Below are 17,776 nucleotides of genomic sequence, written 5' to 3'. Positions count from 1 at the left end.
TCTCTCTCTCTCTGTGTGTGTCTCCCTCTGTCTCTCTCTCTGTCTGTCTGTCTCTCTCTCTCCCTTCTTGCTTGGTAGTAACTAGGAAGAAGGAGGGGTGGGCACAGGAAAGAGGGAAAAGAGAAAACAGAAAAAGAATTGCATGCCACTGTGTCTGAATATATCCTCTACTTGTAGATAATTCCATCTAATTTGCTCTTTTGTCTTTTTATTTCCGTTTTTGGACACCTCCTTTATATCCAGCCAACTGGGATAGACAAAGCACTGTTGGTGCCCTGAGCGACAGAACTCTGGTAGGGGGCTGGCTGTAAATTGACGTGGCATGGAAATTCTTCGCTAAGTTGTAGCAGCTTGCATGTTTCTCCTAAGAGCAAGCCCAGCCTCCCGGAGCTGTAGCTTAATCATCATGGGTTCAACGACTTTACAGAAAAATGGATAGAAGTCTTCTGCTCCTTTCTTTGGACTCAAATGTTTTCTTTTTGAATATCTATGATTTAGCTGAAAAAATCAAAGCAGTTAAGTCTGTAACTTTCTTTTTGCAGCTTAAACAACAGAATTTGCTGCTCTCCCTCCCCTATCCTGCAATTTAATTCCTTACAGATTTTGCCATGGGGTGCGGACTTAGAAAGCTAGAAGACCCTGATGATAGCAGCCCTGGAAAAATATTTTCTACCCTGAAGAGACCGCAAGTGGAAACAAAGGCAGAATTTGCTTACGAATATGTATTGCTGGATTTTACTTTACAAGGTACTTTTTGCTTCTTTTTATTTGTTTAATGAAAGATTTCAAAGATAAGGGACTACTGGTTTTTTTAAGTATTGGTTCGTGAATTTTTAAATTGCCCTTCATAATCAGATTGTACAGTCAATCTAACAGTAATGCTTTGTTTCTTCCACTCTGAAAGATTTGTGTTTTGTTTGCTTTGTTTTTCTGTAAATTTGGTTCTTATGTACTTTATAAAATTAGAAAAACTTCTTGGAAATATGTCTTTCATTTTTAAATCAAGTGTTTATTTGTAGAAGGATATATGAAAAATGTTTGATTTCCAAGCCAAACAGCTATACCCTTAATGACAGTCTGTGTTTTGAAAAAAGATCTGCAAGGCACAAGAAGGTAGCATACAAGAAATATTACTTGCATCATGTAGACGAGTGTTTGCTAAGACAATTCCGAGGTTTCCAACTATGGTTAAATGTTCTGATTGTGCTAGTCACTTGATATTTTTGACCAAACTAAACTTGAAGTTTGAAAATACAGTAAAAAAGAAAAAAGGGGGGAAAAAAAATAGTCTTCTGTAAGACACTTCCTTTGCTTGGTGCCTAACAGAGAAACTCCCTGTTCCAGAAAGTTGGAAACACAAATAAACAAGCCCAGATGGCAGCCCTGTGCAAGGAACAGAGGCAGCTCTACTTCACAAATACTTTGCCTCACTTCTTTGGGAAACTTCAGAGTTCTGTGCAACCACAATGATAAAACTGCATTTTTTTAAAAGAGCAGAACTATGTCTTTAATTACAGGATACTAAGAATGAAATTTCGAGTGTCTTGCTTGCTGTTAGAATTTCCAGATGTCAGTATCTTAAGCTCTTATTACGAAGTTATACTTTTAATTCTAATAAGCCGCAAATTTTATCAGTTAATAGAAGGCTTATACTAAGTAAATTATCATACTGGATATTATGTTAATTTCTTTTCAACTTAAACACAAATTCTCTATTTTTTGGTTGCTCTATGAACAGTACATCTTTGTGCAAGAGCAGCCCATTTTTCTTTGTCAAAAACTGAGCTAGCCGGCAAGGAAACTTCCTTCCAGAGACATACACAGTCTGTACATATACTTTTAAAACATTCATTTTTTCTAAGGCTAAGTCTACAAATGGGAAAAATGTAAATATTCCTAATTTTCTTTTTAATTATGAAATTTAAAAGTAGATTAAGATAGTGGTGATGATCAGAGAAGCAGCCACTCAAATGAATTTTTTATACTTTTTCAAAAACCATCATTTGAGAAAATATTTGTGATATGGTGCTATGTTTTCTCCATTGATCATCCTTGTAAATTATTTTTTAGGACAAGTTTCTATAAATCCACAGGACACAAACATACTTTCCTTTCCCTCAAAACCTTGTCTGTTCATAAAGTTTATGCCAGAGCCATTTTGCTCTGTACTTTAAGATTTACTCACCGTCCCTATAGGTTTTAAAGTAATTTGATTTTTTTTTATTTATTTCCTCCAAACAGTATTAGCAATCTCAAATTTGTATAAATGCAGCCATTTTTGAATCAGCAATCCTTGAAGTCATTTCAGTTTTGTTATTATCAGAAGCCCTTCTCTCTGTGAAAGGAGTGAAATTTCAACCTTCCATTCTAGGAGCTAGAATATTACACTATAAAGTATAAATATGGGCATAGCTTGCAAATGTGAACACAGAAAGCAGGCACACATTTTTTTTTTTTTTTTGGTCTTTTTGCTATTTCTTGGGCCGCTCCCGCGGCATATGGAGGTTCCCAGGCTAGGGGTCCAATCGGAGCTGTAGCCACTGGCCTACGCCAGAGCCACAGCAACGCGGGATCCGAGCCGCGTCTGCGACCTACACCACGGCTCACGGCAACGCCGGATCGTTAACCCACTGAGCGAGGGCAGGGACCGAACCCGCAACCTCATGGTTCCTAGTCGGATTCGTTAACCACTGTGCCACGACGGGAACTCCCAGGCACACATTTTAAAGTTGCACCTGGATTCTATTTGGTCCTGGCGCCTAGTCTCCTGGTGCCCCTTTTTTCTCTCCAATTTTTCCACATGTTTTTTGTTTTGTTTTTGTTTTTGCCTTTGCCTCAAAAGCCAAGACTCTGTCCGCCCAGCTTCACAAACCATCTTCCTCTTTGTCTCTGACTCCCACCTACTCCTCCAGTGTGTAGAGAAATGAGTCACACGGGGTTAAAACATGCCAGCCGTCTTCACTGAACGCTGGCCCTTCTGCCCTGGGGTTACCATGAAGAGTACTCAATAGTGGCACCTCCTTCCTCTCAGAGACCACGTGGAGGGAGCAACCTTTCAGGAAGCAAAATGGGCTAGTGACACCTCGTTTTCCTCTATTTTTCTAAACAGAGGACATGGGACAGAGAGTCAAGTCCCAGTGGGGCAAGAGGAGACCTTTTATAATTTCCAGGGCCCTGTGTTATGATGGCTATAATTATCTTCAACAATTATTTATTTTCCATTCAATTCCATTCCCTCCCTCCCTCTCTCTTTCTCTTTCTGTGTGTGTGTGCCTTTCCCACACTTTTTTGGGAGGTGGAGGGGAAGACTTTGAGCCATTTTTTATATATCTCTGTGGGAGAAATAATAATGTAATCATTGAGCACATAAGTTCTGAAGTCAAGTTCCTCAGTTTGTACTCACTAACTTGGCAAGTTTATAGACTTTGCTCTTCCTTAGTTTCCACAGCTGTAAAATGGGAGTTCTGATGGCATTTACATAACAGCGTTGTTTTAAGTATTAAAGGAGATAATACAAGATAATCTTTTTCCAAAAGTCCCTGGCACTCAGTAAGCACTTATTAAAAGTTAATTACTAACCATTCTGGCTTTATGCAGGGTCTACCAACCACACTAGTGAGATTTCAGCGCAATTTTTATGATAAATTTTCTGGATTATTGTATAGTTTTATATATGTATATGATGTGTGTGTGTATATATATATGTGCATGTTATAGAACTTCTTTAGTGAAAATTAAATTAACTCTTCAAATGATCCAGAAGGTTTGGTTCACCTTTTTGTACAATCCCAGAAAACAATCTAAATAACCATAGCCCTCAGGATTTTCAGAGCATGTATATCTTTATGATTAAGAAGAAATTTCTGTAATATTAAAAACCGAAGAGAAGGACAGATGGTAGCTTCCTTATTTGACTTTCTAATAGAATAATGTAAAACATATTGAGTAAAATTTTTCTGGCCCCTAGCTTGCTTTCCTACTATTAGGACAAAAAACTCTTATTGTCTTTTATTATCACTATTACCGTAATAAATACATCAATGTATGTATTCTATAAAAGATGCTAATATATAGTGAAAAATACAAAAGATAATAAGACATGGTTTCTGCCCTCTAGTATCTTTTATTCTAACTGGTCAAACTGGAAGATATCGTGAACTCCTCAAGGTCAGAAACTATGCCACGTCTACCTTTGCATAGTTGTGTTTGCACAGTGTTTGGCACATGACCAATGGCCAGTAAGTTGTGGTGAATTAATGAATGAAAGATTACAGTACAAGGAGTTCCTGTTGTGGCTCAGGGGAAACGAATCTGACTGGCATCCATGAGGACACAGGTTCAACCCCTGGCCTTGTTCAGTGGGTTAAGGGTCTGGCGTTACCATGAGCTGTGGTGTAGGTCACAGATGTGGCTCTGGCTGTGGCATAGGCAGGAATCTGTATCTCTGATTAGGCCCCTAGCCTGGGAACTACCATATGCTATAGGTGCGGCCCTAAAAAGCAAAAGAAACAAAAAATTAAATAAATTAAAATCAATAGGAGATGAATAAAGGATCAGAAATGAGGGGGCGAAGGAAAGAAAGGAGGGAGGTGGGGAGGGAGGAAAGGAGAAAGGTAGGTCAGTCAGCTAAATTTTCTGTATCTGTCTGAATCTAATAAGTTTTGGTGTATTTCCTCAAGCAGTCAAAATATTTTCAAATCTAAAATGCTGCGTAAAAAGAAATTAATAATAAAAATGACTAAATTTACTCAAGCATCAATATAAACCCTGTCATGGTACCTAGCCCAAATTCCTATCAGGTGAAAAAACTATATAAGGAATTCTGTCATGTTTGAATGGTGAGATATTTTGGTTTAGAAAAATAATGAAGCCTCATAATTTCAGGCTGTTGTGGGAGCAAAGATCCCATTCTGACCTGGGGGAGTAGGGAATCTCTGATAATAGCATATAGTTGACCCACTTAAATAAATACTGATGTTAAGAGGATACATTTCTACTGACAATCTACTTTATATTGGGTTTTTTTCTTATATATGGGTGGACATTTATTCATTCTTTGAACTGACACTTACTGAGCACCCACTGAACCTAGAGTGAAGATACAGAGATACAGAGGATACAGAGAATTCTTGAATTCGCTGAACCTGCATCCTAGTGAGCATCCTGCTGAGGGGCCTTGATGGATAAGCATCCAGTTACAATGCCACACTAGGCTATGATACAGGCTGTGCTGGAAGTATGAAGGTTATAGAAGCAGAAAGATGAGCACTGCCACCTGATCGGCAGGATCCAGAAAGACACCTTAAAAGAAGTGCCAGCTCATCTGAGATCTAAAGGATGAGTGGGACTTAGACAAAAATTTGGATCAAGAATATATAAAATACAACTGAAAATCAAAAAGGAAAAAACACAACCTGATAGAAAAATGGACAAGGAACTTGGACAGTTCATAAAACAGGAAATCCAAATGCTCTGTAGACATATGAACGTGTGCTCAACCTCTGAGTAATCAGGAAAAATGCATATTAAAACCACAGTGAGAAACCACTACAAATCATCCAAAATGGCTAAAATGTAAAAAGACTGCTAATACCAGAGTTCCTGTTGTGGCTCAGTGGTAACAAACCTCACTAGTATCCATAAGGATGCAGGTTCAGTCCCTGACCTTGTTCAGTGGGCTAAGTACCCGGCATTGCCATGAGCTGTGCGTAGGTCTCCAATCCTGCGTTGCTGTGGCTGTAGCGCAGGCCGGCAACTGCAGCTCCGATTGGACCCTAGCCTAGGAACCTGCATTTTCCACAGGGGCGGCCCTAAAAAGCAAAAAAGAAGAAAAAGAATGTTAATACCAGATGTTTCTAAATTAGTACAACCATCTCCAAAAAAAAAAAAAAAATGCTTGTGGTATACTCATACAATGCACCTGTATACTGCCAAAGTCACCCAGCTTTTTCTGAAAAGGGCTGGACAGTAAATATTTTAGGCTCTGAAAGCCATGTGTCTCTGTCACAACTACTCAGCTCGACCAACGTGGTGCCAAGATACCATATGCAACAAAACAAGCCATAGGCAATACTGTGCTGTCCTCCACTACACTGCAGTGAAAACAAACTACACTTATACAAACTACACCGCATGAACCTCACAAGCATAATGTTCAGTGAAAGAAGATAGACACAAGTACATCCTGTATGATGCCATTTATATAAACTCCAAAAACTGGCAGAATGAACTACAGTGTTTACTTGTGTTCTTGCAGAGTAAACTAAAAGGAAGAGCAAGGAAGCGAGGACCATAAAAGTCCGAGGAGCTCAGAGCAGGAGAGGGGGATTGTGGTTGGAAAGCGGGGAGTGGGAGGCTTCTGGACTGCCTGCCATTTTCTGATTTTTAAATGGATGATGGTTACCAAATGTTGGCAGTTTCAGTATGTTTGGGGCATCTTTTTTTTTTTATGTGACACTTCTACCCCCATGCAAAGGTTTAAAAAAAGGAAAGGCTATATAAGAAGTCAGGGTGAGGCAAACAAAGCAAAAAGACAAGATGTACAGACTCAGAAATGAGAGAAAATTTTATGGTCTGTCCGGGAACTACGGATAAACAGAATAGGTGGAGTGCAGCACATGGAGGAGGCAACAGTGAAACACAAGGCTGCAGGAGTTTTAATAATTTGATCTTTTGATCATATCTGCCTGTAATAATGAACCATGTAGTTCATTGGAGTTTGAGTGTGTTTCAAAACTATAGTTGTATTACTTTAGTTAAATATATTAATGAATGACTACAAAGATGGAAGCTTTTATTGAAAATATAAAAGATTGGGAGTTCCTGTCGTGGCTCAGTGGTTCCCGAACCCAACTATCATCCGTGGGGTCGAGGATTCGATCCTTGGCCTTGCTCAGTGGGTTAAGGATCCAGCATTGCTGTGAGCTGTGGTGTAGGTCGCAGATGCGGCTCGGATCCTTCATTGCTGTGGCTATGGTGTAGGCAGGCGGCTACAGGTCCAATTGAACCCCTAGCCTGGGAACCTCCATATCCCGAGGGAGTGGCTCTAAAAAGACAAAAATACCAAAAAAAATAGAAAAGAAAATATAAAATATTACATAACTGAGATGTTGTTTATATAGTAGTTTATATTTCCAAGTAATTTAAAACATTTTGATAGGTAAACAAGATACTTCTTTTAATACCTAAATATCAAATTGCTTAACAATTTGTAGTAGTCAAAAGCTTTAATGCACAGTGGGTTGAGGATCTGGCGCTGTCACTGCTGTAGTGGCTCTGATTACTGCTGTGGCTCAGGTTCAATCCCTGGCCCAGGAAATTCTGCATACATGGCCAAAAAAATTTAGGCCAGCTGATGTTTGAATTTTCACAAATTCTAAATTAACAATGATAAAAATCAGTGAAGGTTTACTTTCCTGTAGGTGCTAGAATGTGTTGGCTCTGGGATCATTTTATTTGGTTCAATCACAATCTTCCTACTCACTGGCAATATGAGCAAGTTATCAAATCTCTCTCTCCTTGGGTTTCCTCATATGAGAATAATAATAATATCTACCTTATGGAGTTTTGTAAGAACTAATTAAGATTAGGCATGTGAAGCACTTCACATAGTGCCTGGCAGAAAATATGCATTTGGTATATGTTACTTATTATTTTTTACTATAATTGTTAGTTACAATATGGAGGGAGTTTGACAGTTTGACAGTCTGTTCCCTTTTGAAAATATGGTAAAATTACTTGCCAGTGTTTGTACATTTTTATCTCAGGAAACAGTGTTCATAAGTATTTCAAAAATACATACCAACCTTCAGAAGTAAGTTGGTGGAAAAAAATATATATATGTATATAAATATATATATATATATATATAAATATATATAAGGGCTATGTTCATAGCATTACATCACCAGGGCAAAGCTTTTGGCATTGAGTAAGTTCTTAGTTTTTTATACTTAAGTGTGACTTTTTTTGTTTTTAAAATTTGATCTTTGTCTATGTAGTTTTTAAGCAAAGGACTATTTTAAAAGTATATTAATATTGATGGTCTATTAATATTGATAGATAAATGATAGAGTGTTGCTTAACCTTTAGCATGTATCAATTTCAATCAGAAAAATCCAGAGTTCCCATTGTGGCTCAACAGTAATGAACCCAACTAGTACCCATGAGGATGCGGTTTATCCCCAGCCTCACTCAGTGGGCTAACGATCCAATGTTGCCATGAGCTGAGGTGTAGTTTGCAGAGGTGGCTCAGATCTGGCGTGGCTGTGGTGTAGGCCAGGGGCTACAGCTCCTATTTGAGCCTTAGCCTGGGAACTTCCATGTGCCCTGGGTGTGGCCCTAAAAAAACCAAAAAAAAATTTTTTTTGGTTTATTTAGGGCCACACCCGAAGCATATGGAGGTTCGCAGACTAGGGGCCACATCGTAGCTGTAGCTGCTGGCCTACACCACAGCCACATCAATGCCAGATCCAAACCACAGCTGCAACCTACACCACAGCTCATGGCTATACCAGATCCTGAACCCACTAGCAATGCCAAGGATTGAAACTGTGTCCTCCTGGATTCTAGTTGGATTTGTTTCCACCGAGCCACGACGGGAACTCCAAAAAAACTTTTTTTTTTTTTTCCCACTGTACAGCAAGGGGATCAAGTTATCCTTACATGTATACATTTTTCCCCCACCCTTTGTTCTGTTGCAATATGAATATCTAGACATAGTTCTCAATGCTACTCAGCAGGATCTCCTTGTAAATCTATTCTAAGTTGTGTCTGATAACCCCAAGCTCCCGATCCCTCCCACTCCCTCCCTCTCCCATCAGGCAGCCACAAGTCTATTTTCCAAGTCCATGATTTTCTTTTCTGTGGAGATGTTCATTTGTGCTGGATATTAGATTCCAGTTATAAGTGATAGCATATGGTATTTGTCTTCGTCTTTCTGACTAATTTCACTCAGTATGAGATTCTCTAGTTCCATCCATGTTGCTGCAAATGGCATTATGTCATTCTTTTTTATGGCTGAGTAGTATTCCATTGTGTATATATACCACCTCTTCCGAATCCAATCATCTGTTGATGGACATTTGGGTTGTTTCCATGTTCTGGCTATTGTGAATAGTGCTGCAATGAACATGCGGGTGCATGTGTCTCTTTTAAGTAGAGTTTTGTCCAGATATATGCCCAAGAGTGGGATTGTGGAGTCATATGGAAGTTCCATGTATAGATTTCTAAGGTATCTCCAAACTGTTCTCCATAGTGGCTGTACCAGTTTACATTCCCACCAACAGTGCAGGAGGGTTCCCTTTTCTCCACACCCCCTCCAGCACTTGTTATTTGTGGACTTACTAATGAGGGCCATTCTGACTGGTGTGAGGTGGTATCTCTTGGTAGTTTTGATTTGCATTTCTCTTATGATCAGTGATGTTGAGCATTTTCTCATGTGTTTGTTGGCCATCTGTATATCTTCCTTGGAGAACAGTCTATTCAGGTCTTTTGCCCATTTTTCCATTGATTGATTGGCTTTTTTGCTGTTGAGTTGTATAAGTTGCTTATATATTCTAGAGATTAAGCCCTTGTCCGTTGCATCATTTGAAACTATTTTCTCCCATTCTGTAAGTTGTCTCAAAAAAACTTTTTTTTAATTTAAACAAAATTAATCAGAAAAATCCACTCTGCATATGAAAAGTTTTCAAAGCAACTACAAAATAATTTCCTTTACCAGTTCTTTGCTATAGCCTTGTAAGGTATAATAAAGCTTTTGCAAATCACATAGCATCAACTGAACAACAACCAGGCCTACATGTTAATGCTGTCAACAATACCATTTGTTCCTTCTCCCAAGAAAGGGAGAAGGAACTTATGGTGGTTAGGGAGCTAAGAGGAGCTAGATGGCTTGCAGCTGCTACTAACTGCCTGCACTGTTCAAATTCTACCCAAAACAACCACACCTCCCCCCTCATTTCCTGTGTTTAAAAAGTAATTGAGTCTCTGATATTACTGCTCCAGTGTAAAGACATTAAATCAAAGGCTTGGCTGCAAACAGCAAGCAATCATGGCGACATAATTATTCACTCTGGTGAGCACTGATGGAAATGCATCACTCTGTGAGCACGGCTCACCCCTTCCTTACGCCTCCAAGCTGAATTAGGCTTCCAGTCTCTTTTCGAAACAGTTAAAACATTATTAAGAATTGAGAAAATTGTATGAAGGGAAGTTCTCAACAAAATTCCCAGATTTATTTCTCCTTTCCTTGCTCCTAGGTTTACCTTTCTTGAATGATGCTGGCATGTTTAAGTCACAGTGCAGGATAAGAAGGGTGTAATAGAGTGAACCCCAGCCCTCCTATCCCCACCATCCTCCTATCCCCACTAATGAGGAAAAATTGGTTGCTGAACACTGTCTAAGATAGTCTAGGTGGTCTGGCCTGGACCTGGGAAGGCTCTGGGTCTGCAGAATCCCTGGGATGACCCAGAGCAGAAGTTACAAACCAACAAGGCATGGGCCATATTCAGACTTTAGACAGGTCTCAGTTGGTGAAGATATATATGTCAACTGTCACTTTTTAAATTGGGAGATATTGCATAAGAATCTAGATTTTTAGGGTTTTCTTAAAAAACAGAAGATCCAGGACTTCCCATTGTGGCTCAGTGGGTTAAGAACCCAACACAGTGTCTCTGAGAATGCAGGTTTGATCCCTGGCCTCACTCAGTGGGTTAAGAATCTGGCATAGGCCAGCAGCTGCAGCTCTGATTCAGCCCATAGCCTAGGAGCTTCCACATGCTGCAGGTGCAGCCCTAAAAAAGAAAAAAACAAAAAACAGAAGATCCAGTAATACCAGGCACACATGCCCACACGGCAGCCCTGGGCCAGGGTTGCTGTGCCCTTGGATGAGGTTCTGAGTCCTCCCCAGATCCATCCTCCAGCACAGGCGATTTCTTTGTTTTACCAGCCTGGTACCTGTGGACATTTGAGGCTGCGACTCAGTGTAGTAGGTCAATGTGAGTTAGGGACTTCTAACCTAGAATTCTACAGGTGGGGAGTCAGACTGGGCTTTGGAAATAAATCCAGATCTCTACAATGACCTTCTTTCCAGAGGTCTGCCTCCCCTCCCATTCCTCCACCCCAGACATGTGGAAATTCCCCTGAGATTTTTTTAAAACAAACAATGGCTTATCTCTGAGGACAACTTCATTTAAAACTATCTTTTCTAAGTTGGGCCACAAGTAGACAGACATATCCCTGATGTTTGAGTGTTTCCTTTGTACCAGGGCCTGTGCTTATGTTTTGCAATTATTATCAAAGCAACTCTACAAAGTTAACAGTGTTATTTGTCCCTGTCTCAGACAGGCAAAGTAACTTGTTCCAGATCTAGTAAATGGCGTGATTTGAGCCCAGGCAGTTTGCTTCCAGAGCCCAATATTCCCAATGAAAATAGTAACCTCCCTCTCTTCCCACAGGGGAGGATTTTCATTTAACAAAGCAACCAGCAGTTGTCTAGGTGCACACTACATGCCAAATTCTTTCTAGGAACAAATATAAATTTATTTTTGATAAAGATGGAGGGTAGACTCTATTATTATTCTCACTTTGCAGATGAGGAAACTGAGGCACACGAGTGCCAAGTACCTTGCCAGGCTAGTAAGTGGCTAAGCTGGGATTTGCATCCCAGCAGTCTGGCCCTAAAGTGTATTTTCTAAACCGCTATGCCATGAGCACCCTGGAGTTCTGTTCATTGAATATGTTAATGCTATAACCAATTTTTCCTTCAGTTGGTCCTTTAATAAGTTTTTTTTAAGCACTTCCCATAATTGTTATGTCTATGCTGAGTGCTTTTCAGCAAAAGACACAAATCTCCAGCTGGAAGAACATGCACACTTGAGACAGTTGAATAATTAATGTAAAGCACTGAGCCCCAAATAATATGGTCTTTATTTTAAAAAGTATGTTAAGATATGTTTATTAGTATCAACGTACAATTTTTTTCTCCTTTTGCAACTTTCATGGATTTCTCAGTCTAATTCCTGCCCAAACTCTGTGTGTGTGTGTGTATTTGTATGTTACGTGCATTAGCATTTCTTTTTCACTGAAACTTGAGACAACACCCTGACTTTACTACGACTGCAAGAGGATTAGACCAGAAAAGCTGGATTTGTTCCACTGACACCAAATTTCTCTGACATGACAGAGAATAAGGTGTTCCTTAGAAGTGCATTCTCTACCTGGACAGCATCAATGTTATTCAATGTTATTCTGTTCTAGCTACCTTCTTGGTGATTCCATTTATGTGTTGCAAAATTCTGCCTTTGGAAACATTGTTATAAAACAATAGAATGGAGGGAATGAACCTCAAGCACTCTGAATTGTTTAGCTGCGCCATGTGGAAAGCAACCAATTTCATGCAGTAGTGACACCCACTATAATTACCACTTGTCCTGCAGCAGTGGTAAAAGGCCAGGGAAGATTTCCAAGGCAAGGCACAGTCTTTATTCCTGCATTAAAATTAAAAATTTATAAAGACACATTTTCGCAAAAATAAAGTATTTATCTCTACTCATAAAATTTTAAGTTATTAGCTGTAGTCTGTATTCTTTTGTGTTTTGCTTTTGTCCAGTAAACAGTATTTTTTCAATAAGCTTTAAAATTTCTTCCACCTTCAGGAATTTTTAAGTTTTCATTTGGCAATCTACCTTGGTAAGATAGTCCTGTAAAACCACTGGGAAAGCATTAAAGTTCTTTATTTTTATGACATTATTTTTGAGGAAAAAGGCATAGCATAACTTTTTAAACCAAAAGAACAGATTCCATTGTACTTTTTTTTCTTCTTTTCTTTTTCTTTTTTCCTTTTTAGGGCAGCACCTGCAGCATATGGAAGTTCCTGGGCTAGGGGTCGAATCAAAGCTGCAGCTGCCAGCCTACACCACAGCCGAAGCAACACGGGATCCAAGCCGCATCTGCAACCTACACGGAAGCTTGTGGCAACACCAGACCCTTAACCCACTGAGCAAGGCCAAGGATAGAATCCATATCCTCACAGAGACTAGTTGGGTTCTTAACTGGCTGAACTACCACAATAACTCCCCACTGTACTTTAAAAAAAAAAATCTTTGAGAGTTCCCTGGTGGCCTAACAGTTAAGGATTTGGCCTTGTCACTGCCATGGCTCATGTTCAATCCCTGGCCCAGGAACTTCCAACATGCTGCAGGTACAAATAACAAAATATAATATTATTATTATTAAATTTAAAAAAATCTTTGACCTAGGTAAAACCTTAAACTGTAAAACTCCTAGAAGAAAACATAGGGAGAAATCTTCATGACATTTTATTTGGCAAAGAGTGCTTGTATATGATACCAAAAGCAGAGGCCACAAAACCAACTGCATAAAACTTTGAAACTTCTGTACATCAAAGGACACAGTCAACAGAATGGAATGTCAACCTATGGAATGGGAGAAAATAAAATATCTAGAATATATAAACTCCCTCCTACAACTCAACAATAGCAACAAAACCAATTAAAAAATGGGCAGGAGTTCTCTGTGGCCTAGTGATTAAGAACTCAGCATTGTCACTGCTGTGGCTCAGGTTTGATCCCTGGTCTGCAAACTTCCATATGCCGCATGCACAGCCAAAAGAATATATGGGCAGAGGGCTTAAATAGACATTTCTCAAAAAATGATATACTCATTGCCAACAAGCATATGAATAGAAGCTCAACATCACAAATAATTAGGGAAATGCCAATCAAAACCACAATGAAATATCATCTATCTTATTGCCATCAGGATGGCTAATATTAAAAATATATATATGTATATTAATGTTGACAAGGGTGAAGAGAAATTGGAACACTTGTGCACTGTTGATGGGAATGTAAAAGGGTGTATCCTATATGGAAAACAGTATGGCCATTCCTCAAATAATTGAAATAGAACTGCAACAAATCCAGCAATCAGGATCTCAAAGAGATATTTGCATATCCATGTTCATGGCAGCACTATTCACAATAGCCAAGAAGAGAAATCAGCTCAAATGCCCATTGATAGATGAATAAACAAAATGTGGTATATATACAGTGGAATCTTATTCAGCCTTAAAAAGGAAGATGAACTTCATTCATGTTATAGCATGTGAATGAAGTGAAAAGACAATATAATAAGTGAAATAAGCTAGTCACAAAAAGAGAAATATTATATGATTCTACTCAGATGAAGTATCTGAGTAGTTAAACTCTTAGAAAAATCTCTAAGCCAGGTGGCTAGGGGGAGAGGGAAAATAAGGAGTCACTTAATGGGTATAGCTTCAATTTTGCACCTTGAAAACATTCTGGAGATCTGTTGCACAACAATGTGAATATACTTAACACTATACTAAACTGTACAATTAAAAACAGTTATGGAGCTCCCGTCATGGCGCAGTGGTTAACGAATCCGACTAGGAATCATGAGGTTCTGGGTTCGGTCCCTGCCCTGGCTCAGTGGGTTAACGATCCGGCGTTGCCGTGAGCTGTGGTGTAGGTTGCAGATGCAGCTCGGATCCCGCGTTTCTGTGGCTCTGGAGTAGGCCAGTGGCTACAGCTCCGATTCAACCCCTAGCCTGCGAACCTCCATATGCAGTGAGAACGGCCCAAGAAACGGCAAAGAGACAAAAAAAAAAAAAAAAAACAGTTATGATGGTAAAATTTGTTGTTTTTCACGTAATTAAAACATATATTACATATTTAAATATGTACATGCATAATATATATGATCTTTGACATACATCCTTTTTATTGTCATAAAATATACATAACATAAAATTTACCATTTTTAACCATCTTAACCACTTTTAAGTGTACAGTTCAGTGTCATTAAATACAAACACATCGCTGTGCAACCATCACTACTATCCATCTCCAGATAATAGATAATCTCTAATGATGAAGGTGGTATCATAGAACTAAAATAGTCTAACAATATTACTAACTGCTGAGCATCTGATGATAATGCAGGACAGTTGAAATATTTCAAATATTCTATGTTTATCAACAACTTAAGTGCCTCTTTGAACTCATTAAATGCCTTTTATGTGTTAGCTGCTGCACTAGCTCATTCTCTGGGTTGGTGGCAAGATCACAGAGAAAGCAGAGCATCAGGCTGCCTAAATTGCTCCGAACTCTAACCCAGGGCTCCAAGAGAGAGGACTTTTCACCACCCTGAGTTCTTGATTTCTGGGGTTTCCTTCCAAGTAATTGTGCCAGTGAGACCACATAGGACCTACAGTAACTCCAGCCAAATCAGTAAGAGATGCAAGGCCAGCCAGACCCAAAAGCAGGCCCTCAAGCTCATTGTTTGTCTGTGGTACATCCTCTCCCAAATTTCTCTCCAAATTTCACTCCAGTTACACCCAAAGTAGCTCCACTGCTCACTATTTTTTACCTCAATGGCAGTGTGTTTTTTTTTTTTTTCTCTCATTGTAATATCATTAACTTTAGGAATGTAAAGTGTGACATGAAGCTAGAGCCTTTTAAAGTGAATGTGACCTTTAGCTTTACCTGGGTGGTTCTTGACCACCCACATTTTTGTGATCAAATAGTAACAGTTTCACAACCCTGCCTGTGTGATCTCTCCTGTTGTGTCTCTCTCCTACCAGCCCTAGATAACCTGTTCCTTAATTTACTAACCTAACTTTTAAAAATTTAAAACTTTTTTAAAATTTATACTACCTAATCTTGATGGCTTTCCCTCCTTATGCAATAATTTCACCTCTTAGCTCCCCTTATGAACAGTATTTCCAGCTTAACATAATGACCTAACGAAAATGCTAGACATAGAAAGAGAAAAAGATGGGTTCCTAGCCCTTAAGGAATTCCCAGTCTAAGAGCAGAGACAAACACATGAATAAGTAACTATAAAATAGTCTGATAAGGGAAGTAAGAGAATGCACAGCACAGAGGAAAGAGTGATTAACTCGGGCTCAGGGAATAGGAAAGGAAATGAAGGCCTGGTGGCATGAACAGCGTGCCAGGTGCAGGAACTCCAATAGTTCAGTCCTGCTGAAGCAAGACATACAAGAAAAAGGAGGATGAATAAGTTCATTTGTATGCTTTTTTTAGATTCCACATATAAGTGATATCATATGATGTTTGTCTCTTCCTGTCTGACTAACTTCTGGAAATAGTCTAAAATAAGGTTGTGATGATGTCTGTACAACTATAATATAATGAAATTCATTAAATTATTTTAAAAATTAAAAAATTTTTAATTAAAAAAAAAAGAAAAAGGACAACGGTGAAAGCTAAATAAGTAGGCAGAGGCCAGACTATGAGGGTTCTTTTGTATCATACTAAGCATTTTCTCTTTCTACAATAAACAGTGAGATCCATTAAAAGACTAAAGTTTTCTTCAAAATTTTGTAGGATTAGAAGTTCCTGTGGTGGCTCAGCAGAAACGAACCCTACTAGTATCCGTGAGGACTCGGGTCCAATCCTTGGCCTCGCTCAGTGGGTTAAGGATCTGGCATTGCTGTGGTGTAGGTTGCGGCTCGGATCTGGCGTTGCTGTGGCTGTGTTGTAGGCTGGCAACTGCAGCTCTGCACCCCTAGCCTGGGAACTTCCATATGGGGTGGGTGAGGCCCTAATAAGACCAAAAAAAAAAAAAAATGTAGGATTAGTATATAGCTCTAAAAATAAATTTAGGCCATGTTTCATTCCCTAATCTTAACAGTTTATTCTATTTTATATGTATTTTTTAGTTCCTTTGTTTGGAAATCAGGGTTGGTAGTTAAAATACTAAAAAAAAGTAAAACCAAATGAATCACAGAGTGATGGCCACACAACCAGGCAGAACTGGGTCCTTTTGAAATGAAATCCAGCTGTTTCTTCCAAAGCCAGGCCCATTCTCTTTGTTTTCATTCCCATTCATAATGATGAAACTGTATTGTGAATAGACTGGTTTAAATCCAAAAGAGGATGAAAATTTGAGTAAATGGATCCATCCTGGTTTATATAACCTTTCTCTGAGTGTCTTCTTTTCATTTGAGAAGTTGGCATGAACCCACGTGAATGCACATGTGAATTGGATGGATACTAATGTAAATGGAAGTGAGGTTTCCTTTGACCCTTCTTCTTTGTCTGCTTTTAACCTCCTTCCTGTGCTCAAGCAGTTAGCAGCAGCTCTTTGCTGGATGCCACTGACAACGCTGACAAAAAGCCAACAGCCTGCCCTGCCCCTACCTGGAGTTAATTTCATACATTTAATGACTCAAGAAATAACCAAATTGCAGGTCTATTTCTAGATATTAATTCTTGGTTGTTTTCCGGATAATGAGAAATATTGTCATAGAAAATAATGTTTTTTTTTTTTAATTAATACTACCAGAACGTTAAGAACATGTTCCCAAATAACACACCTTTTTCTTTTTACTAAAAACTACGGATTGTACTATTCTATAGTTTCTACAGAGTTGCCCTGCTTCAAAGGGATGATTAAATTGCATATCACTCTTGCCTTTAAATTTCCTCCACATTTGGAATTTTTACTTACTAAAAAAAAAAAGAAGCCTTCTGGATACTTTTACTTTTTCAATTTTTTTTACTCAAGCATTTATATAAGTACCATAAGAAATCGAATTTTGAGTTTCCCAGAGAAACTTAAAACACAGTGTTTTTGAAGTGTAATTGTAAATAAAAGAACTTGACAATTCTTGCTTAACAAATAATATTTCTCCTATTTTTAATGTTTAGATTTGTATGTCATTTTTAACAAATTATGCATTTCAGAAAGTAAAAATTAAAAAAAA

The 17,776-nt window shown here is 38.7% G+C and overlaps 1 protein-coding gene across 4 annotated transcripts in view; it reads left to right on the top strand.

Annotated features, from left to right (window-relative positions):
* Positions 1-17,776, top strand: part of RFTN2 (raftlin family member 2) — a 67,393-nt gene continuing 49,617 nt past the window's right edge. The window contains exons 1-2 of one of the 4 annotated variants that reach the window (XM_047773156.1): positions 1-293; positions 601-747. In XM_047773156.1, the coding sequence (XP_047629112.1) occupies positions 609-747 (139 nt within the window). In that variant the 5' untranslated portion in view covers positions 1-293; positions 601-608. Of the gene's footprint in view, positions 748-17,776 lie in introns of all 4 variants that reach the window. The other 3 variants (XM_047773155.1, XM_047773154.1, XM_047773153.1) reach the window with 3 other exon arrangements.

The sequence above is a fragment of the Phacochoerus africanus genome, chromosome 3 (genome assembly GCF_016906955.1).
Source record: "Phacochoerus africanus isolate WHEZ1 chromosome 3, ROS_Pafr_v1, whole genome shotgun sequence".
In the NCBI taxonomy this organism is placed as follows: domain Eukaryota; kingdom Metazoa; phylum Chordata; class Mammalia; order Artiodactyla; family Suidae; genus Phacochoerus; species Phacochoerus africanus.
The sequence above is the reverse complement of the archived record's forward strand: the minus strand, read 5'-3'. Positions and strand labels throughout refer to the sequence as shown.